The sequence below is a fragment of the Rhamphochromis longiceps genome, linkage group LG15, assembly GCF_057381845.1.
Source record: "Rhamphochromis longiceps isolate RC_006_pf linkage group LG15, R_longiceps_female_GT1.1, whole genome shotgun sequence".
Taxonomy (NCBI): Eukaryota; Metazoa; Chordata; class Actinopteri; order Cichliformes; family Cichlidae; genus Rhamphochromis; species Rhamphochromis longiceps.
In genome coordinates this window covers 16,077,806-16,100,785 of record NC_140571.1, presented here as the reverse complement: position 1 = coordinate 16,100,785, position 22,980 = coordinate 16,077,806, and the positions used below count along the sequence as shown (strand labels likewise).

The window sequence follows — 22,980 nt, the reverse complement described above, 5'->3', positions numbered from 1 at the left end:
CTTTCTTCTCAGACAGAGTTCAAAACCAGGGAAAAAAAATGCATCTAGAGATACAGCAAAGAGTTAAGCATATTGCTATGTTTAACAAGGGGTTGCAAGGTACTTCATAAGTACTTCTACAACATATTCAGAATTATGACTACTCTTCTTAATATACTGCATAATCCACTTGTATTTAACACGGTAGAACAACATGAATTGGTGGATTAGCATTGTTTGAGTAAGCCACACTCAATAAAGGCAGCCAGGGCTTGTGTTCCCTGCAGAATGGATGTGATTTATGAGCAAATTATAGCACGTGAGGTCAACTGAGAAGGCACGATTATCGAATGGCAGCTTTTACTAGCTAGAGGCCAACACTAACCCAGCTCTGGGTCTTGTGTTAATCTGTGCAACTTGTACTTCATCTTTTCTGCTGTAAGTAACAGTCATTACTGATAAAGATGTAAGGTGTATGTTAATGCAGTATATTTTTTAAGTAACTGCACAAAAGGAGACTGCAGGTTATCAGTCTGCTGATCTGAAAGAAATGATGGAGCAGGTTCAATAGCTACAGACTGTACCTGCAGATTAACTTTTCAAGCAGAAGTAAATGGACCTGACGGCTGTAAAACCTGCCCGTGCCTCGACAGATAGCATCTCTGTGGTGAATGCTATAAGCACTCCTTTCTGCTCAACCCGTTTATCAAGTTAAGCCAATTATCTTGTCTACTTGTGCACCGAAAGCAAGATTATTTTAGCAGCATAAAAGATAATGAGGTCAATCAAAGTGTCAGCACATAGGCAGCGATGTCAACTGCAAACCTCCATGCTTTTATTTCAAAATAACAGCTTTCAACAAAAAAATAAATAAATAAATTAAAAAAATCAGAAAATTGGGGGGCACGTATGTAAATGCTGTTGTCTTGTCTGTTCCCCCACTGTGGGGGAGCTGACAGTGACTGACAAGCTGCAACAACTTTCAAGAAAGACAAAAAATATTTGTAATTATCTACAACAAGTGAAGTAAGAGAACTCCCTAGCCCTAGCTTAGGGTCATTTTCAGAGTGTAACCAGGCACAACTATTTTTCCAATCAAAGTTTTTTTTAAAACGTCAGTAAAACTTTTTACTGACTCCTTAGATGCCCTGAAATTACCCAACAAGGCGAGAGGGCACATTCTTCTCCTTAGACTCAAATCAAAAGCATCCCTCTATTAAGCTGCAACCCAACTTTAAATATAAGCAGGGGGTCACATTAGGTCATGAGCCAGGCTGGTGCTGTGTTCTCTCACTTGCTGCATTTCTACCTTCAATCTCAGAATAAAGCCTCAGTACCAAGGAGCAGCCCACCCCAGGTAATAGAGAAGGCCAGAAAGGATCAATACAGTGCTCTACTGATAGCAGGGTGGGGAGTCATGGGGAGCTGCTAACCTCCACAACATCTCACACAGACGTTCCCCTCGCCACTGGAGCCCTCTATCGAGCCGCTTTCCTGTGTGATCCTCTGATCGATAGAGAAGGGGAGGCGACAGAGAAACATAATAGCGGAGGTAACCCCCTCACCAACTTCATCCCAAGGTATTCATCAAGTTCTTTTTAAAGAAGACAGCAGAGGGCTCCTAAGGGTAAACATGCAGGCTCGTTTGTATCTGTGACTATCTGCATGCCATTAGCAATATGCAGACATGTTAAAGGGATAAATTAAATTTAGAGTTCGAAAGAGTGCAAGTAGTTACCAGCCTCGCAGTGTTGTTCCCGGGCAGTTCACGAAAAAGGTCATAATAATTTAACAGGAGAAACATGCTGTTAGACATATAAAAGAACACACAGACGCACCAGGCACTTACTGCCACACTGAAGCAAATAATGGACTGCTCATCAGGTCAATCCTGCACAATGCATCGTACTGACAATGTTAAAGGTTAATATTTAATAACATTTGTCTAAGTGGTTATCAAAAACAGGTCAGTGTAGCTGGCAAAACCAATTTCAACTGAAAGCACAAGAGAGAAAAAAAATCACAAGGAAAAAACTTTGCCAATTAATATTCAATTATGGGTCAAAAGCAGTTCAGCCCCAGCTTTGTTGTTAAGGTCAGGCTTTAGTCATGACATGTTGCAGGGTCAAACGGAGCCACGCTTTCCCTTTAGCATGCAGAATGATGAAGCTCTGTCATCTCTATGCAAATACTGCAAAGCCTGGATCAACACTGCTCTGCTGCCTGCTGCATTATAGCACTGAAGGAACTCAACCACGAGTTTGAATTTTCAGGTATAAGGGATAAGCAAATCCTAAACCATGTCAGTGCTTCTTCACGTAATACAGTCCCCCGTTTGGATTATATACAGCCTGCTACCGACTAAGACCACAAAATAAGAAACCCTTTTTGCTGAACCTTAAATAAAGAGTAAAAAAAGCAGAGGGCAGAAGCAGCTGCAGGCGGACTGCAGCATTAATAGAATGCATACAATGTCCTTTTAGTTGATTCTACCTGACATCTTGACCTGGCACTTCTTCCGCAATAAAAACCATAAGAAAAGACGATACCTTCTCATACTCACATTGAATTTGATGATGTCATATATCAAATAGCGAGGCACGGGGTGACCGTTCACCTTGTCGATGATCATCTCCTGCAAGGAGTAAGACAAAGATTCGGTCAAGGGGGATGGACAAACGACAAAGGAAAGGGGAGAAGATGCAGAAAGTGGATAGAAAGTAAATGTTCTGAATTACGTGAGGTCTTAACATTACAGCATAATAAAAGAGGTTCCTGTTTGAAACCTGCTATGTAGAAAGTGTGGGAACTCTCTAGAGGATGTATGTTGAGAGAGGAAGATGCCTGTGGCGGTGCAAAAAGATAGCAAGCCAGGTGTGTGGTGTGTAAGTACGTGCACAAGGGTGTGTCTGTGTGGTCAAGGAGGACATGAAGCAGAAATAGCACTGCACATTTATTATGCAAGGCTGTCAGGTCGAGGTCAGGTGCAGTCATGACGGTTGACACTCATAAGAAACACGTGATTAGTTTTAAAAGATGTGCACAACAGTAACAGTGAAGATGACGTGGAAGTGGAACGTTTTACACTTTAGCTGATAAATATTTGAGATTGACTCACTACGTATAGAGAACTATATTTATCCCCTCGCCCCTCATAAAATATAGAGGCACCTAACTGTGCTCTAGTGATGTACCTGACAGATAAACGAGTAACAGGTAAGACATCACTCAAGGACACACAAATAAGCAAAATGAGTATTTTGGAGGCCGAAAGGCTCATATCAACAATACCAACAGTATGAAGTATGAAGCTTCTGTTACCGAGATCAGAAACTAACCTTTACTAGCTTCTTTTTTTCGTTGTTTTGGGGGGGGGGGGGGGGGGGGGGGTCCTATAGCTATTCTTAGGGATGGGTACCGGTGTCCGGTGCCATAAACGGTAGTTTATCAAATCCGATGAAACACCTGGCGACGCATAGCGTTTTTTTTAAAAGCCCAGAAATGCGCCGTATTTGATAGCTTGCTGCGAGACCTCACACCGAGCACATCTACTGCGGGTGGGTTGCCTGTTATGCAACATCCCCCAAAAACACGAAGAGGAGAGTCCTGGCCCCTAGCCCTGCCAGTGTAGCAGAAATGATGACGGATGATGATGCAGCAGCAGCCGTTCTTCTCTGCGTGAGTAGCTAAATGTTGTTCGGGTGTAATTTACGTTGAGTAGGCTAACCACGTTATTACATTAATGCATGTAAGGTGAACTAGCAAACATCATCATAGCTACATGCGGCTGTCTTCTTGTTTGATGGCAGATACTCCCTTCACCCTGGCCAAAAAGGCTAAAATGACCAAAGAAAAAGTGGGAAACAGTTAAACATGAGAGGTTTTTGGACAAAGTTTGTGTTTTTTCCATTGTTTAAGCACTTCTTCCAGCCAAGAATCATACCATATATGCCCCATAGCTGCAGAAAAGGCTAACATTGTTATCTTTTTACAAAAAACAGCTGAGCATGAGAGGTTTTTGGACCAATTTTGTGTTCTCTATTCTTTAAGCACCGGTTTGAGCACCGTTTGAGCACCGGCACCGTTTCAAAAGTACCGATTTGGCACCGGTATCGGATAAAACCTAAACGATACCCATCCCTAGCTATTCTGAAACCAATCAACTACTCCAATGACTGTAGGAGGAAAATTTTCTTATTTTTTCTTCTTCTACTGGTTCAAACATGACTGGTCAGTAGAGCCTGGACATCTACCATCCTTTGGTAACTTGATGGATATTCACTTCCAACCCTGCTGGCAGTAAAAGCGGTCTATGTGATGAGCTGAGCGAATTGCCCATTACTGGTATTTTACAAACGTGAGTGTTATTCTTGTCGCTTTATTGGCAAAAAGTGAGTATGTCAAAACATTTCTTTTAAGATTTATTTGACTTAAAAGAACCCAAAGGCAACAATTTCTTTACATTTCAACATTTAACAGCAGCCTTCAGTGCAATGGAAAATTGTTATAGACCTGTCATCTACCAGCCACTTTCCCAAGATGAGAAACTTCTGCTTGAGTACCTGCATCCTAATGACTACTTGAAGTGTGTTACAATAAAAACTCCCCCTGCTGGCTGACGTAATTTTACTTCACATCTCACAGGGCAAAGGACCAGACAACACAACTAAATTTCCACAGCTAGATTGGTGGAGAGGAGAAAAGGTGTGAATGCAAGGCATGCACAGCTCTGAAGGAGGATTTGGAGAGGAGAAATGATGTAATTCCAGGAGGCTGCTGCCATCATTATGGATCTGGTGCACTGAACCATGGCGCAGACAGACAGCAGCGGATGAATACATTAATGTGACCAAAGGAAACTGCCAGGAATTCAATCTACACTGTGCATTCATCCAAAATTGGAACCCAAGTTGATGTAAAGCTCATTAAAACTGTAACACAAAACAGCATGTAAAGACAAAGACCAGAGGCTCTGGGCTAAAGATGAAGAATATCAGACAACACGGCTGGGTTCTAAAGGGATCCTCATAAACTAAAAAATACAGCCTCTATCAGCTAAGAGCCAGAAGCATCAACAGATTAATAAACACGAGTCAAAACAAACCTTGCAGCAATCTAAACACACGGCCACACAGCTTCTTCAAAGGAACACTTAACACGCTGCAATTAGACATCCTGCCTGAGTGAGGAACTTAAATTCACCACATCAATCAGAAACTGTTAAGCTAAGAGGAAGCGCAAACCTGGTGTTTGCATAAACTCTCAAAACTTTGACGAAGCAAAGCCAGGAGCAACACATAAAGAATGAAAGGCAACTTATTTGTAATCTTCAGTATTTGAAAGACAAAAACAAAGTCTGGCTGGCTTTATAATCACTGATGACATGAACGTGCAAGCAGTTTCCTATGTTTTCATGATGACTCATACATGTGCACCTGCTGCAGTGGTGCAGCTTGGACCTGCGTGACACACGCTGCACAGACACGCCAGTGGAAGTCAGAGCCTGGCATTACAGTGGAAGGATAAGTCACCGACCCCTGCTGAGCACACAGCAGAGCGCAACAACAAAAACACAACGCAGAACAAAGACTGAAAACTGAAACATTTCATTAGTGCTTTCCCCAGGATGTGTGCAATTGGAGTCTGCTGTTTCAAACTGAAACGTGCTCACCTTTCGCACCAGGTTTGACAGCTGGTGTCAATTAGCCTTTTCTAATTTCGTAAAAAGACTACGCAGCAGGAGCAGGATGACAGCAAATTTGGAATTGGAGATGACGCTGGACAAGAAGCATAACTTACCCCATCCAACAGAGTATTTGATAGGTGGACACGTGGCTCTTTCCGGAAAGGAAACTCTAGATTTGATATGTGGAAGACGGCGTTGTCTCTGTCGATCATGTACACCTCGTTTTTTCCATTGATGAGCATCATGTACCTGTGGAAAAACAGGATGCATCATTAGCTAGTTGTAAGTACAAGTTAACAAGTTTTATTTGTGTTAATCGCTGTGATAGCAATGATTATAAGAAGAACCACTGAAACCCCAAACTCAAGTAGTTATAAAGAATATATTGGAAACTGTAACGCTGTCATAAATTCAATAAAATCCTGGCAATAAATCCTACATTTTTTTATATGCTATGAATCAAAAACACTGTTGGGGACTACTTGGTTGGGATCTTCATAAATGAAGCTAATCCTCATCAGAACTACAAGTGGGAGCTTTGATTAGATTAGATTTCATTAGCAGTGATTAAACAGCCTCCCAGCCGTCACAAATGTCTAAATTAAATATTACAAAATCCTGGCTGGTGCACAAATTATGCGATATCAGTTGTTTTCTAACTATGGTATGTTTTCTGTATGTGTTAAAAAAGCCCAACTAGGGATGGTCATCACAAACTAGCTTAAGTTTAGTACTGTGTAGCTTTTATCTTTTAACATATCCATACATCCATAAATCCGTACATCTCCAACATACCCCCCCCCCCAAAAAACATTATATTTATACGCGTCTCCCATCAATTTTAACCCAAGCAGTTGAATGATTTTTTTTTTTTTTTTTTTTTTAAGAATAATGATTTCCTTGTTTCCATTATACAAAAGGGGGGATTTAAATTGCAACAAAGACAACAGCTTCAACCCCAAAAAAGCAAAGCACTGGCCTCACCTATTGGCTGAATCTTTACTACTAAAATGGTAAAGTGTGTGTGTGTGTGTGTGTGTGTGTGTGTGTGTGTGTGTGTGTGTGTGTGTGTGTGTGTGTGTGTGTGTGTGTGTGTGTGTGTGTGTGTGTGTGTGTGTGTTCTCGACCCTGTCGATCAAGAGCTCCTTCACAACACATTCACTGAACAGGAACAGAATAGATTAGAAAAACAGCATCTCAGCATAACTGTTTCAAAATGTACATGTTTTCCATTTCACTCAAAGTATGTTTAATTGTTTCTTTGGGGTAAACTATTATAGCCTTTGTGCCACTTTATTAAAATGTTTTGTATTGCTTGTTTTCATGTAATTTCTCCAGACAAGCAAAGAGGCCTATAATTTTCTTTCATTAGCTTATTTGGATGATTAAGTATGGTAATAATAATAATAATAATACTTTAAAGCTTAATTGTTGTAGGCAAAGAGAAACAACACAGAGTCTGTGTATGCCTCCAATGTGCAAATGAGCTGTGTTCAATTGAAAAAACAAACAAAGAAAAAAAACCATAGGTAAAGGTGCAAGAGCTTTTAATCGTGTCTGAAAAAGGAAAGATCACCAAACAGATGCTTAATTACCAAAGCACCCATTTTTCCTTTTATCTAGCTGCAGTTAACGAGAACTGCAAACTAAAAGCTGTGATCAGTGTGGCTGAAACTGAACAGACACATAAAAGCTTGCTTATTTTACTTCTAAAAAGAATTAAAGGTGGCTGATACTACAACTTGTTTTCTTTTTACAAAAAGCATCTTAATAAAATTTTTACTCGATGGTAAACCAATTATTTTTCTTATTACAGAAGTCCCTTAGCATCTTCCACTAGCACAAAAACACTTTGTTAGCACAGAGTAATAACCTATCTTCAAACTGCATACATCACCAGTGGCCCATGCTCAGCTAATCCACAGCACGCCTTTGCAGGTGAGATAAAGAGGCACAAAACAACATTTCTACAGTCTGTTTTCCTCAAGCTAAACTTTTGCAGCAATAAAGCAACGTAACATACCTTGTGTGATTTCATGCTGTTGTCTCTACAGTATATATTTATTACTGTTACCATTTTAAAGGTTTTTTGTTTTGTTTTGTTCAAAGAAAACCAACATGGTCAGTCTGGGGTCACACATTGTTTGTGTTATTGGATTAAATGGTATTACACTGCAAGGGATTCGCTGGTATTTTGTCCATCATAATCTTTATTTTTTCTGCTTTGGGATTCTTCAAAAGTAATATTAAGTAAAAGCAAAACAGAAAGTGAAACGACAATCCACTGCTGGAAAATTACTTTTCCACCCTTGAGTAGGCCAATCTGGGAGATTCAAAACTTGAGAGCAGCGACTGTTGGACTGTTAAAAGCTGTTAAAACAGTCCAGCTTTCAAACATGGGTCATGATATGAGCATGTGGCTGGTATTAGTTTGACTCATAAGGTGTGCCGCACTGCCAGCGCATGAAGGATAAGACCCCTTTTAGATTTTTATCACCCTTATTTCTCCATCTGCACCACTACAAGGATGGGGTGGGGGTATCTTTGAATAACCAAAGTAAACACTACAGGTGAGCTGAGATGTTCTTCTCTCAGGCATTTTCTTTAGAGGCGTGGGGGTTACAAATTAACTGGATATGGGTTCCCACCACATGCATGTTAATCTATTATTTTGTAGACACTCCATCTGGAAAATAAGTCATCCAAATTATTTGGAACCCAGTTATAATTTAAGGATCCATCCTTCTGCTGGTGCTGTCTAATTTAGAAAAACTGACCTAATGTATTTCATTTAATGAGACGTTTTCTTCTTATTGGGGCTAAATTGAACTGTGCCAGATGAATTTTGTGCATCGGGCCAGGTTGCTTTATCATCTTTTCATTAAGATACATAAAACTGAGGTCGAACAATATTCGAAAATACTGAGCCTTGAGCCGTTCCTCATTTCTTTTCATTTTAAAAGGAAAATGAGAAACAGGTGCAAGGATCTATCAAAATGTGCAGCAAATAAGGCAAAAACTTTTTTTCGAACAATTCTAACAAGCTTGAAAGTCAATATGAAAGTATGACTATCTTATATAAGTATATAAGCTTTCTTATATACTTTTTTAAGCAGTGTTCAGGAATAGTTCTTCATGCATTTAACACTCTTCTTTGGATGATGGCTGTTTGTTCTCTGTCAAAATGATTTTAACAATGTTGAGGTCTGGGCTCTGAGGAGGCCAATCCATGACTCGACTTAACTCAGTTTTTAGGGTTTTCTATTAGATAGTAGCACCTTTACCAGGACACACTACACCCACTGTCAGAATATGCCAAGTTTTCAGCTAATACATACACTTCTTTTACTGTCAAACTCCATTACCTTTGATAGTTTTCAATTATTTGAATACAAAATGCTAACAAATGATGTGTTTTGGGGTGCTAGTTTTAAAGATATTATACATATTACAATATTATATAGATATAAAATACATACATTTCAGTACCAAATAATACCTGAAGAATACCCAGAGAGGCACAGTTGTGTTTGCTGCTTTATCAATAAACACAATGAGCTGGCAAATAATTAAAAGCAGTTTCGAAACAGGGACATTAAACAGACTTAAATCCTTGATCTTCCCTTCTGTTGGTTCCCCAAAAATGAGCTAAAAAAAGATGGGCCACACCCAAAAACACAGACACCATTGTTGCCTTTGTGTTTCCTCCAGAACAGTCTCCAAGTATAACAGCAGGTGTGAGCATTCAGCATTGTTTTTACCCAACTGCTTTGATTAGATTTTCCATGTCAAATAGATCTTTATTAGGCTCTCTTTGTTGTCTTTTTTTTTTACTTAAAGAACAATATGTACAGAATGACAAAACCCAGAAACTCAACCATAGTTGACAAGTCCCATTAATGTCACTCAACTTATTTTTGTTGTTTAACTTAACATCCATCCATATGCGTGACATTAATCTGTTTAATGGTTGATTAGTTAAGAGTCAAGTAGGCTTGTCTTTGTTAATTCCACTGAGAGAGAGAATCTGGTGGCTTCATTACACACCTCTTATGAACTCAATTACACTCTGCAGTCTGCTGGCTGCTCTTTAAAACAAAATACCAAGTGCTGAATAAAGCAGAACTAATATGTCGTAATGAGCAACTAAAGCCCTGCTGTATTTGGAAAGGTTAAGTATCCTAATCAATGCGAGTAAAAACTGCAGCAAATTATCTTGTATTTCAAACCAGAAGAAAATTGGTAGAAGACTTTCATGTGATACCAACTTACAGCTAGTACACACACTGAAGGGATTTACGCATTGTCGGAAAGCCAATTTGGATGACAGAGATGAATTTGAGATTAATGACTTCCCAAAGGACAAAGACACAAATTTCTCATACCTGCTGTGACTCTCCACGATTATAAACAACAGGATTAGACCTAATAAATATGCCACCAACACCAGCTGGTTCAAATAGGGAAACTTGTCAAGATGCCAAGAGTGAGGGTGTGTGGAAGTTTACACCAGCAACAGTGATGTGCGTTACACAAGTAATGTGCCAATGCCATTTACCCTGCTGACTCTCAAAGGAGATGTCTGGCCCAGGACCTCCAACACGGACCGCACCAAAGTATATCTGGTGAAATATAATGATATATGAGCGTCTTTATGTATGGTCTTGTTTTATTTTGGTCATCAGCCAATGTACTAGTTAATAATTCCCTAGCTAGCCTTAGCCCCTCTCATCCCTAAAGCCTTAATCTTCATTGCAGACATGGATACACACACAGACATCTGGGGAGCTGCTAGCCAAATAGTCATTCTGGTCATATTTATTTAAAATCTGCTTAAAGTCCAGCAGCTGGGGCACATCTGTAATAGATGTATTATAATGCAAGATGACTGCCCCTCCCTGAACCTGGTTCTATTGGAGTTTTATTCCTGTTAAAAGGGGGTTCGTCCTTCCCACTGTCGCGAAATACTTGCTCACAGGGGGTGTTGTCTGATTGTTGGGGTTTTATTGTATTACTGTAGGGTCTTTAGCTTACAATTTAAAGTGCCTTGAGGTGACTGTTGCTGTGATTTGGTGCCAGATAAGTAAAATTGGATTCAATCAATTTAATTGTCAGATGAATCCCTGAAGTATGTCTTAAAAGCAGGTTGACAGGAAACACGTGGAGACCATAGGTATCATTCAGCTGCCTCTCCACTCTTGGGGTCAGATGGACTTCACAGTCACCATACTGGGCCACAGTATGGTGAAGCAGTGGATGGTCTGATATCCTCGTGTCGGTGTTGTTCCCACATCATCACAATAAATGTTGTTCCAGGTTCAACATTGTAAGTGACCTATCACATTGTTGTGACATTCCCCTTTTGTGCCTTTGAAAAATACCGCCTTTAAAAAAATCGACTTCACTTGCGAGAAGAGAAACTGCTTCTGTCCGCCGATCTAGGAACTTGAATTCTTTGCATTTCAGGATGCTTTCCTTTAACAGTAAGCATTATAAATATTGTCCTTACAGAGGCGGTTTCTCTTCTCGCAAGTGAAGTCGATTTTTTCAAGGCGTTTGTTTGGGGGTTTTTTTGAGGTCACGGATGACGTCAGCAGAAGGTGGTTGGTCACTTGCAATGTTGAAACTGGAACAACATTATTTATGATGACGAGGGAACAACACTAACACGAGGATATCAGATCGTCCGTGAAGCAGTAGTCCTCATGCTCTAGAGGTCTGATGTAAATAGTAGTGCCACTCTAAGTACTCAAAGTACTTAGACAGTGTAAGTACCTGAGTTGAAGGCAAGTGGATTTTTTTTTTAGTAGGTTCTTGAAGGCATTTTATCTCTCATATAAGAGGCGTCCATATCCACTTTCAAGACCCTAAAAAGAAGTGCAGTTGCCTTCAACTAAAGTGCTTAAGACTACCATGACCTGCATAACTGACAACCTGCCCAGACACACTAACCAGAACTACCTGCAGCTGAAGCTCTGGTTCACGTGACTCTGCGCAAAGTTTTCTAAGGGTGTAGAGCAGAATGTCGACTACCATTGTTTACTCCCATCCAAGAAGGTGGAGCTGACTTCTGACTGCAGGAGTCCCTGAGGGGTCATTATGATTATTTGTCACAATATGAGCCCACTCATATTTCCAGAAGACCACTTTTTACATGACAAGATAATCTTTCAACAAAGCGTGGGTTCCCTATTGCGCAGACACCTGCGTCTCATTAAATACATTAAATTATTATCCATGACATGATAGAAACAAGTAAAAAAATAATCCTTTTCAAATATTGTAGAGAACCAGGATTTTATTAAAATAAATCAAATGGTTTCTAATGCACAGACAGGACACTTTCTGTCCTGTTTGTGGCACATTAGTATATGTGACCGTTGTTTTTCTTGTGACATTACCAATAAGTTTGATGTGTCACATGGCCCTCTTCCTATTGAAAAAACAAAAGTTGTATCCAAGATGGCCGACTTCTAAATGGCCACCATGGTCACCACCCATCTTGAGGAGTTTGCCCCCTCACATATACTAATGTGCCACAAACAGGACTTTAATATCACCAACCATTCCCATGTTATTACGGTGTATCCATATAAATGGCCCACCCTGTACAACTTATGGAATACGCTGGTCAAGAAAAGTGGCCGTCATAAGATGGTGTTATGTGTAGAGTATGACCACACACACACACACACACACACACACACACACACACACACCCCTACCTCCCTGACAGGAGAAAGTGTAAAAACACACTAATCCTGAGATATAAAGCAGGTGGAGACACGTCCTGTGGATACTGCAGGGGGATGGAAAAAAGAAAAGAAATGTTGGTGGAGAAGGGGAAAAAAAAAAATGGTGAGTGGGCCAGCAGTTACATTTTTTGGGTGGGAGAGGATTGACTCCATCCTCAGTGGAGCTGAGGATGGAGCAGGGTAAGAAAGGGAACAGGAAATGCCTGTGTTGCCTAGTTTAGGCAAAATGATAACTCCTGCAGATAGAAAGATATACTTGTGTGCAGGGCTAATATCTTTTATCTCAGAAAAGGAACAATGGCTAAAAAGATCAAACAGAAACGCTGAGTGTCACAACAGAGAAGATCTGTCAACCAGTGGGGACACAACAGGTCTGCACAGAGCAGAAGAAGTTCCCCCGCTGTCTAATTAGCCAACTAGCCACGGCTGTCAAGTACGTTCAGAGGAAAGTAGAGACCATTAGTTCTGTGTAACTCCCAGTGGTCCTCCTCCTCATCACAGTCACACCTTCATACCAATACCATTCCTCCCCTCCTTCCTTCTATTAAATTATGTTGACAGCAGATACTTTATTCTGTTCTTATGGACAACAGGAAATTGTGAAATATAATATGCTCATTTATTCAGACAAGTGGATGCTTCTGCCCACCTCCTCCTCGGCTCTCTGGGTGCTTCGCATGTTATGCGCATTCCCGAGCCACATCCCCCAAACTCTTTGGCCCTAATGAGGCACAGACGGTCATTGTATCGGCTCTGCAAGTCTACAAGGCATGACTGACAGCAGCTGATTTCCAGAGGAGGGTTTAGATCAGATCCAACAGCTTTGCACATCATTAGTGATGCGTCAAGGGGCTGCTCAAGGGACGGTGCTTTCTTTTTCCCCCCATAGGGAGGGCGGGGTGATTTCTCATTTTAGACGGAAGCGCAAAAAAAGAAAAAGTGGGCAAAACAAATGGATGTACATATTGTATTTGTTTGCTTGATGCAGTACTCATGTGACTCAAAATACTATTTAAATACTTACAAATTTAAGCTTTTATAAAGAGGCTTACATATGCAGCCAAAGGCAACTAATCCTTTATTGTTGCCCACTACTTGGGCAAGGATTAAGGAACCCAGTACTATGGGTTCAAAAACTACACACACTATAATTGTATAGACAATGTTAACTGTGCTCAATTTTGACAGGGTTTTTTTGACTGGTTAAACATTTTTTGGGGATGCATTTAATTGACTAGGAGACTAGTGAATTAAATGTGAGGAGCAGCCCTAATTTAAAGCTTACTGAACACCAGTAAGAATAAATTCCTGTAATGTAAACAACAAGTTCCCTGTTGAAACAAAATTTCAATAACTTACAAGACAGAATTTTGGTGCAGTCTATTATCATCATTAGCATCACAGACACTAGGCTAGTACACGCCCTTGCTACAGTGTTGTTTGGCCTGTTTTTGCTGTTGGTTATGAAATGAAGGGTGTAGAAACGAAAGAGTAAAATCAGCTAATTGACCGGTAGTTGTAGAACACATGATGACCTTATTATATATCATGTAAAAGTCAGCTTCTGTTAATATAAATGAGATGTTTCTGTGAAATTAAAACGATACAATGCAGCTTGCTGTGCTGTCCACAAAAGGCAAAAAACCACAACAAACAAAGACCCCACCCCCAATTTTAGCCATTTGTGAGGTGGTTGCCTGGAAATCTGATGGCACCTTAATACCTAATACATTACTGAAGTTTTGTGGATATCAATCTGATTTAAATACTCTGATATAGATAATAATTTTCACATTTTAATCCCATTTGGCAGCTGAACTCTTGACTGTGTGGGCCCCACAGGAGGCACACAGATACACACACTTAAAGATTTTGTGTGTTATAGTAAGAAATAAGAAATTAACTAAATAACAAACAGAAACTATAAAACACAAACACACATATGCATTTGTAATTATTTATTAAGCATACTGAATTAATGAATAAATGTTTTATCTTTGTGTTATTTTATTTTGTTATATAAAACACTGGCAGTCTTACGGAGAAAACCAAAGAGCCAAAAAAAAAAAAATGGGAAAGATGGCACTGAAGTCTTTTTCACTGACATTATTTCATCTGGGATGTAAAAGAAAAACACTGGATTGGTGTCCTCTCTTTAAATAAATCACTGGAGTGGTAATCAGGGATGAAACAGGACTTTAAAGAGACAATTAAAAAAGTCCAAAACTTTCTCAAGTCCAGTTTCTTTGAGTCCAAATTGAGCAACATTGTTTGTTTAAATGCCTAAGAACATAATTGGCTCTCTCCCTTCTCTTTGCCCTTCATCTCTGGGGCACAAACCAATCTAGCCCTGACAGAAGGCTGTATAAGAAGAGGTGAAAAAACCCCAACTCACTTTATGTCTCCCCTCTTGGCAAATCCACTAATTTTGCTGTCTTTCCAAAGCCCATTAGAAGCCACCTCCCTTGGCAGATTGCAGGCAAGTGACAAGTTTGTTTTTTGTCTTGTTTTTTTCCCCCTCACTGTATGACTGGTTGCATCGAGAAAAGCTATATAATATTTTTAGGTGAGTGGGGAAGCGTCAGTACTTTGTCACCGTCACGCATGTTATCGTGGTACTGAGTGAGGTAGTTTAACTGTCACAGATGTTGATGCGTTGCCCTGTAGTCATGAGAAGAGACTGCCAGAAACACCGATTTGATCCTGACAGCAACTCTGTTAGACCATTACAGGCTGCTGAAAATTAACATTCTTCCTCACTTAACCTTTTCCTGTAAAAAAAAAAATATACTTGCATGTGATATTTAAAAAAAAAGAAATTACTCATTTAAAAGTAAAAATTGCTTTCATTAGAATTGGAAACTTTTTTTATCCTCACCAGGGTAACAAAGGGATTAAGAATATGTAAAACTAAAGTGAGGACCCCTAGCAATATGCAAAGAGAAAAATCTTTCACGGCCACCTTGGAGAGACAAATTTCCTATTAAAAGTCCATTTCAGGCCTTAAAAATGCCACTGGAAAGAAAGTGGGACATTTAATAAGAAATGCTCTGCACATTTCATGTAATCCATCAAGAGAATGACAATTTAAGATCACGCCCTACCACTGCCATCTTAATGAAAACCCACCAACTCGACAATCTTCCATCATCTTAGACTGCAAGTCCTGCTGTTGCTTATGTATACTTTTTTTTATCCTTTGAGAAATTTTAGAATTAGACCCCAGCAGCACATCGAACAAATGACCACAAATCTATTGGTGTTAGTTTTGAGAAGGGCAAACCTTCGCCCCTGGCAGAAACATCTGGAATTCAACATGTAGGGCAGACCTTCCCAAAGTGTGGGGCCCGGCCCCTAGGGGGGGCGCAGAGCCATTGAAAAGGGAAAAAAGCAAAAACAACGCTTGGACACTGCTAGCGTAATGGACTGGTGTTTGATGGGGCTCCCACACACACGCAAAGCATGAGATGAAGCATAGCTGAATATGTTTCCAAACTAGGGCTGTTCGATATATAACGATATATATCGGATGAAGATATAAAAACATCTATCGTTTCATTTTACGCTATCGTTTGTTTCGTGGTGTCACAAAATAAACTGTTTACGGCAATATTTTTTCATCGTTTTGATGGTCACTGTAGTGGCTATATTAATTTCTTAAAGTTCTCTCTTTCTCTTATATTTAATATAACCACACTACGGACGGACAAGTACCTGTTTGTATGCGTTGTCGTTAACAACAATGACGGTAAAACCAACGCGTGTCCGCTTGTTTATTTTCCACATAAACCTTTCACAATAAAAGCTGAATCACGTGAAAGAGTATGCAGTGTTTACGGATGAGAATTTAAAAAGAGCCGCCAGGTGCTAAGAAATAAACCTTAGACTCAAACGTTAGAACAGGCTTTTCCCCGCAGCACGCCGTGTAATAAACACTCACACAAAAAAAAAACCAAAAAAAAAAAAAAAACGGCGGCTGTTACAACTTGTGTCTAAAAATGTGTAGTTTCATGCATCGGTTAAAACACTGGACTCCAGGTATACGGCGCCCAGCTGGAAACACTTCAGGCAAGTTGAGCTGCCCGAGATTCACAGAATTTACAGAAAATGTTACATTTTTGTGATTTATATCGTTATCGGGACGATAGAGGTCTTATATCGGTATATGAGATTTTGGTCATATCGCACAGCCCTATTCCAAACCAACTTCATTCTAAGCCAAAGACTAGAAAATATGGTGAAGCATATCTTCCCTCTGGCTTCACCTGCACAAGTGCCGAGGTAGGTCTCCCCTGCATAATTGGTTTTCCCTTCGTCGGGAGCACGCGCTGGGCTCTCCAAATCACGGACAAACAGTATCACACATTCTTGATTTTTAGTTCACAAACACTTCTTGTAATGACTAACTACTCATGACATTTTGGAGATGTTAGCTCTTTATACAGTAAAGTTAACACGGGATACAAATAACACCAGGCTGATCCTGCCACAATTTGTTCCCCCGGTTCAAATCCCGGACAAACAGTATCCCACAGCTGTTTATGTTTTTAAACCAATTTCCACAGAGAGGCATTTTTTGAAAAATGTATTGATATCAATGTTGAATATTATTACACAGGAAAAAAAAACAACTACACGTAAAATAATTACACCGTGACGCCTCTGCCTTTCTAAATAAAATGACAGTAAGTGTGTGTGTGTGTTTGTAAGCATGTAAAACCTGAAGATAGAGACAAAATACTGTCACTGTTAATCTGAATATCTGCCATTCTGCAATTCATCTCATGTAAACAATAACGTGGTGCACAGTGTGACGTGAAAAAAGGGACATACCTCTGACGTTGCGAGAAGAACTCTGTATTCCTCGTCCACACGTAAACGGAAAAAAGGAGTTTTAAAAAATCTCAGTTTCCGGTGATTCGAAACGCCGTTTACATGTGGACGAAAGGTCCAAACGCATAGAAACAGCTGCGTTTTCAAAATACCCGTGTTGGTGTGGACGTAGTGTAAAGGAGTTAGTAGTTCATTTTCTTACTACCTGTAATTTATTGCAGATTACTTGTATTTACTTAATTGTTTACTAAATGTTTGAGGTGTGAAATAAACCGCATTGGAGCAAAATATGGGTGTGTGTGGTTGGAGGGTGTGTTTGTGCGTGCGTGCGTGCGGGTGGGGGACGCGAACATTTTTCTTGTCAAACAAAGGGGGGCCTAGTAAAAAAAGTTTGAGAACCACTGATGTAGGGGGTGCTGAGGACCAAAATGACCGGAGGGATTTCATACTAGTGATGTCACAGTATCAGAAATTTAGTAGTTAGTACCAATACCAGTAGAAATACATGCGTTTTTGACACCTAGTTAATTACTTACAATTATCATCCAACATAATGCAAAATTGCATATTTAATTGTTGCAAATGAATGTGTCAACAGCAAAGCAGTTCCATAATTTACTTTGCCTTTTGTACTAACGAGTCAAAGCAAAGCTACAAGTGTGTTGCATGGAAGTCAGAATTTCCAGGTTTCCGAGTCGGAATTCAATAGTTATCAGAATCAGAATACTTTATTAATCCCGAAGGAAATTAGTTATATCACCTCAAATCAGTGAAACAAATCTAGCTTCTCCAATTTTGCTACTGGAACGTGTTTAAATCGGGAGTGATGTCATTCCCAGCTCCAACATTTGACTTTTCCCCGTTTCAGTTCAATCTTATCCTTATAACACCGAAACAAAAAAACAGTTTAGGTACTATTTTGTAAGGTGAACAACAGGAGTGGGTAAAAAATGAAACAAAAAAAAATATACACTATTGTATCACTACACTTTGTTTGACAGTATTATATCAATACAAGGACACCACACATTAATATTTTGTTAAATACAATTATCTGCCACCACCACTCTGGGGTGAAGCCTTCTGAGGTAAATGGACCAAAGCATAGTGCAGCAGGTGCACTAGCTGCCATCTTCCATTTGTATTTTTTCCTGTGCTTGTGGACCTCCTTCTGCATCTTCTCCTTTTTTAGCATGTAACGGCAGACTAGATCCTTTTGTATGCTCCCTTCAGTTCCTGAAGAATTGCCATCTGGGTGCATATGCTGCCCACAACAACTACAGTACCAATAAATAAATAAAAAAGCTTATACAGTTGCATTTGAAAATTTTGGGAATTGAATGTTAATGTAAGAATCACCGCGGGACACATCCCCATTTCATACTGATGATCACCAAGGCAGGTACCACTGATCTTACAGCACATCATGGCAATTATATGACAAACAGATTAATGCTGTGTTACACTTGAAGTGGACAGCCAAAAATTTGAGATGCCAGTTGGAATTTTCAGCTGGAGTGCTCCCACATGAGTCAGATTTGCCACTCGATTGTTGGACAAGTCACAACAATCCCAGCTTTGCAATGCAAGAGTGGGATTGTTGGAATTGTAGAACTTGTAATCTGTACTCCCACTGTTGTGTATTTGTGACCACTACAACAATGATCCTCTACTCTAAATGGAACAACTGAATGACTACACCTTACTGGAGGCAAAGCTAGGTTTTCTGACTACTGCTACTGGAACAATATTGACTCAAGCATGGTAAAGAAATACAACAGACTCCAAGAACCAGCAAAGGAAGAATAAAACATTTTCATCACTGTCATGTCTACATTAAAACTTTGCAACTTCCTTTAACTGTTCATTAGATTATTCACACATTCAACTCTTCGTCAACAAGAAGCAAAACATTTAGCTCACTGCACTTGTGCAGAGAGAGGGGAAAGAAGCCAATAAACATTTACTTGTTTTTTGCCACATTTATTTTGAAGCCAGACTTGTCACACCAATTAAATTCATCAAGGACTAAGCCATGGCCCTGCTCTGCACCCTCTAGAAGACTCACAATCACAGTCCACTAATATTGTCCAGTCCAACCTACAGTCCAGATTCAATGAAGATCTACACTGTTGGAATTTAATAACACTGATTTAATAAAAAGAAGAAGAAAAATCTATTTCTCACCAAACCGCCTCTCATCATCACTTCTTTTGTGTAAATTCAATTTCACACACAAAAGATAAACTTGTATGACACACATGGCTATTTACTGGATAAATTAAAAAGCACGGGCACTAATAAGGAAACATGATTTTCGATTGCTTTCATCCATCCCTTGGCTTTGGAGAATAAAGTAACATCAGAAGAGGCTGTTCCTCGCAAAGAGAACAAAAGCCTCTCTTTTCCAAGCGCAACTTTATTACTTGTATGTAGACCAAAGCGAAGACTGCGTTGTGAATATCCACAATGCTGCATGATCCTTTTACAAAAAACCCCATTGCTTTTGTCAGACGTACTGCATGCACCGTGTGTCAAAAAGACAACAATGATAAATAAAGAGAACTGCTGAAAAAGCACAAGAACCGCAAACAGCAGGCTGACGCTATGCTGACAACAAAGACCATCAAAGTCTACCATATCAAACCTTTTGCCGTGTAAATATGCTGTGGTTTGCATTCTGATGTTGTTCGCACACATGCGCATGCAAAACACGCACACACAAAGCAGGATGTGAATAAGAAATATGTATGTCTGTAGCCGAGTGTCAACAAGTTTCAAGAACTTGCAGGTATTCTAAAAGAAGCCAGAAAACATTTTTATTTATATATTAACATAAGATGGGGCACATTGTTTACCACAACTCAAGAAATAGACATTAATTCATATGGCTGAAAAGTGACAACATTTTTATATCATACTTCTACACGAAACATCTCCAAGCTTCCTCTTTTACATGATGCCCCAATTGTTTGGAAAGCAGTCGCAGCGAAAAAACAGTAACTGAAAGGGAGCTGAATGTATTAGTCCAGGGGTGTCAAACTCAAATACACAGTGGGCCAAAATTCAAAACTGGAACAAAGTCGCGGGCTAACATTAATATTTATTGAAAAAAAAAAAAATCTTCCTCCAGATATAAGAATGAATCTTTTCTTATGGACTCAAACAAGTTTTGCTGGAAAACTGAATATGGAACAAGCAAAGCTTAATACTAAACAATATATATATTAGCTGTATAATACCAGTAGGCCAGCTCTAATAGTAATTTGGTATGGCTTCGCGGGCCAAATGTAATTAGGCTGCGGGCCAGAGTTTGACACCTATGTATTAGGACAACCCAAACATGACAGTTGGACCTCCAGCACTCCAATTATACTAGGAGAGTTTAAGAAAGAGTTGACTGAGGTTAGAGGAAGTATGAAATCAAGACCAGATAAAGTGACTGGATCACACCAATTGAATTAGTCATCCCATTACAGCTAGGATTTAGAAATCACTTTCACTTCTAATCTAGCAAAGCACTGTCTGAATACAGCGTTGTATCACAGGAGGCTGTAACACAGCCCAAGCCAATATATGCTTTACCAAGACAGCAAGCTGCTGTTGCTCACCTCAACCTCAAACACACTATAGTTGAAGCTAAAGGTGTTATCTTGTATTTTTCCTTTTGTCAACAAACGCCATGAAAGACCAAAGTTATATGTGTCTGTGAATACTTTGTGACTTTCCTGTGACCTCAGTCAGAAGAATGTGTCTTGATCCTACTAGGGTAGAATCTGTTCCAACAGTCTACTATCTTTTTAACTAGGTCAAAACAAGCAAGCAAGCCACCCAAAGAATCTAAAAGAAGCAGTCAGCTGGATTATCTGCAGACTCTAAATGAACAAACAGCTCAGGAAAGTCGACGCTGTTAAAAATAAATCAATAAATAAATCAGGTGGTGTTGGAAATAAACTAGCAGAAGAATTTACTTTGTTTACCAACCCACTGGCCTAGAAATTTGCCATACATGGGATTAGAGCCCTCCACACTCACCCTGTGTTCCACAGTACTTACATCAACCATACAAAGCCAGATTCTGCAGTAAGACCACAGCACCGTCTGTGTAAAACTATCAACTCTAGATCACTGTGGTCACTGCTGTTTTCAGTATTTCTCAGACAAGAGTGAGCCATTTAGAACCACATGCACATGCAGATTAAGACATAATCAATTATGACAGTAACACATTATTAAAAAGGGCAAGCAATAGCAAAGTCAACCCTTAGATACTGTTCGGGTCAAATCTAACCAGTTTTGACATGCGACAGCAGTAAAAATGCCCTAAATTCATTATTTTGAAGTTAGCCAGAAAAAGTAGCCACAACATGTAACAATAAAAATTATTCTGAGTTAAATGAGGTTAAACACATGGGAATGCCATACATGCAAGCATTCCTCCCACTACTAATAGTGCAAATAGAATTAAATCATTATGGCTGGTTTTCATGTTTTTCCTCCCAAAACGAGTGTTGTAAGACATAAAAATACACTTTCCATTAATCATCTATTTATTAAATGTCATACATTCTAAATTCCTGTGTCCGACAGACAGGTATGTATCCATTGTATACTGATATGTAGTTTAACATTTGTTATTAGGGAATTCTTGGCCCAAGTCAAGACTGTACCGGACCAGACCATGAAGACATACTTCCTGATATTTCAGGAACTATGTCTAACAGATCCTTTATGAGTAACTATAATGCTTCAAAATGGGAAATTAAATACAAGGAAGAATGATCTCATTTTAGAGTTCATGTATAGTACAAAGATCAGACAATGTACCAATTTAATATTTGCTCCATCTTTTGGTTTGTTCATAGATTTTTGTAGCACACCTTTTATTTCACCAGTTGAAGTTTTTATCATGCACATTTCCCCAAGATGGATTTTCCCACCTTCTTTGATTATTTTAAATATTATTTCAAGCAATATGTCCTCTGGATTTAAAAATGTAAAAAGTATTTTACCATTTTTAAATTGCTAAATTTGAGGAGAAGGTGGTGCATTATATCCTCAATATATCCTGTGCTTGAGTGGTGACTCATAGCATACGGAGCCTCTATCTGCATCTGTTTTTCACAACTGAAAAAAATATCAGGTTACTTTTCAAAATCAAGTGCTGGAGGGAAATAAGGTGACAGACGAGAGCCAGAGGCAGCAGAGGAAGAGGTCAGTGTCCCTCTTCAGTCAAACGTCAGAGCAGAGCTGAACAACAATTTCAAGATGTTCTGAAAATAATGGAAGCTGATTACACACATTAGCGGGATCTTGGTCAGAGGCCAAATCTGTACTCTGCTAGTCTCTCTCTTAGGGGAAACTAAAGCACCGATATGTAAAATTCTTTAAAATGACTGCAGTCATTAAATATTCACCAGCACACTGCACATTTGCACCAGCGAGGGAAACAGGGCTTCACAGCGGACTACCAGAATACTAACACTTCTTTTTCCCTCAGCACTGGCTTTACGTAACAGAGAGATAAAACAAAAGAAAAACAACAAATTCAACCTAAAATGTGACCAGACAGAAGAAGTGCCCCATGCTCTCTCTTTTATATGGGGTAAGAGACTGGAGTCAGTAATCCTGTTCAGGTTATATGAAGGTAATTATGCAGGGAACATCACTGATATCAAAGAGCACTCCTGCTGATTAGCCATGTAAAATCACTGTAATTAAAACCTA

The 22,980-nt window shown here is 39.4% G+C and overlaps 1 protein-coding gene across 1 annotated transcript in view; it reads right to left on the bottom strand.

The window, feature by feature from the left end:
• The window catches only part of rngtt (RNA guanylyltransferase and 5'-phosphatase), a 118,856-nt gene that overhangs the window by 69,560 nt on the left and 26,316 nt on the right, over window positions 1–22,980 (bottom strand). Inside the window, exons 9-10 of the mRNA XM_085381591.1 lie at window positions 5,779–5,914; window positions 2,543–2,614 (exon numbers count right to left, since the gene is read on the bottom strand). Of these exons, the coding sequence (XP_085237717.1) occupies window positions 2,543–2,614; window positions 5,779–5,914 (208 nt within the window). The remainder of the gene's footprint in view (window positions 1–2,542; window positions 2,615–5,778; window positions 5,915–22,980) is intronic.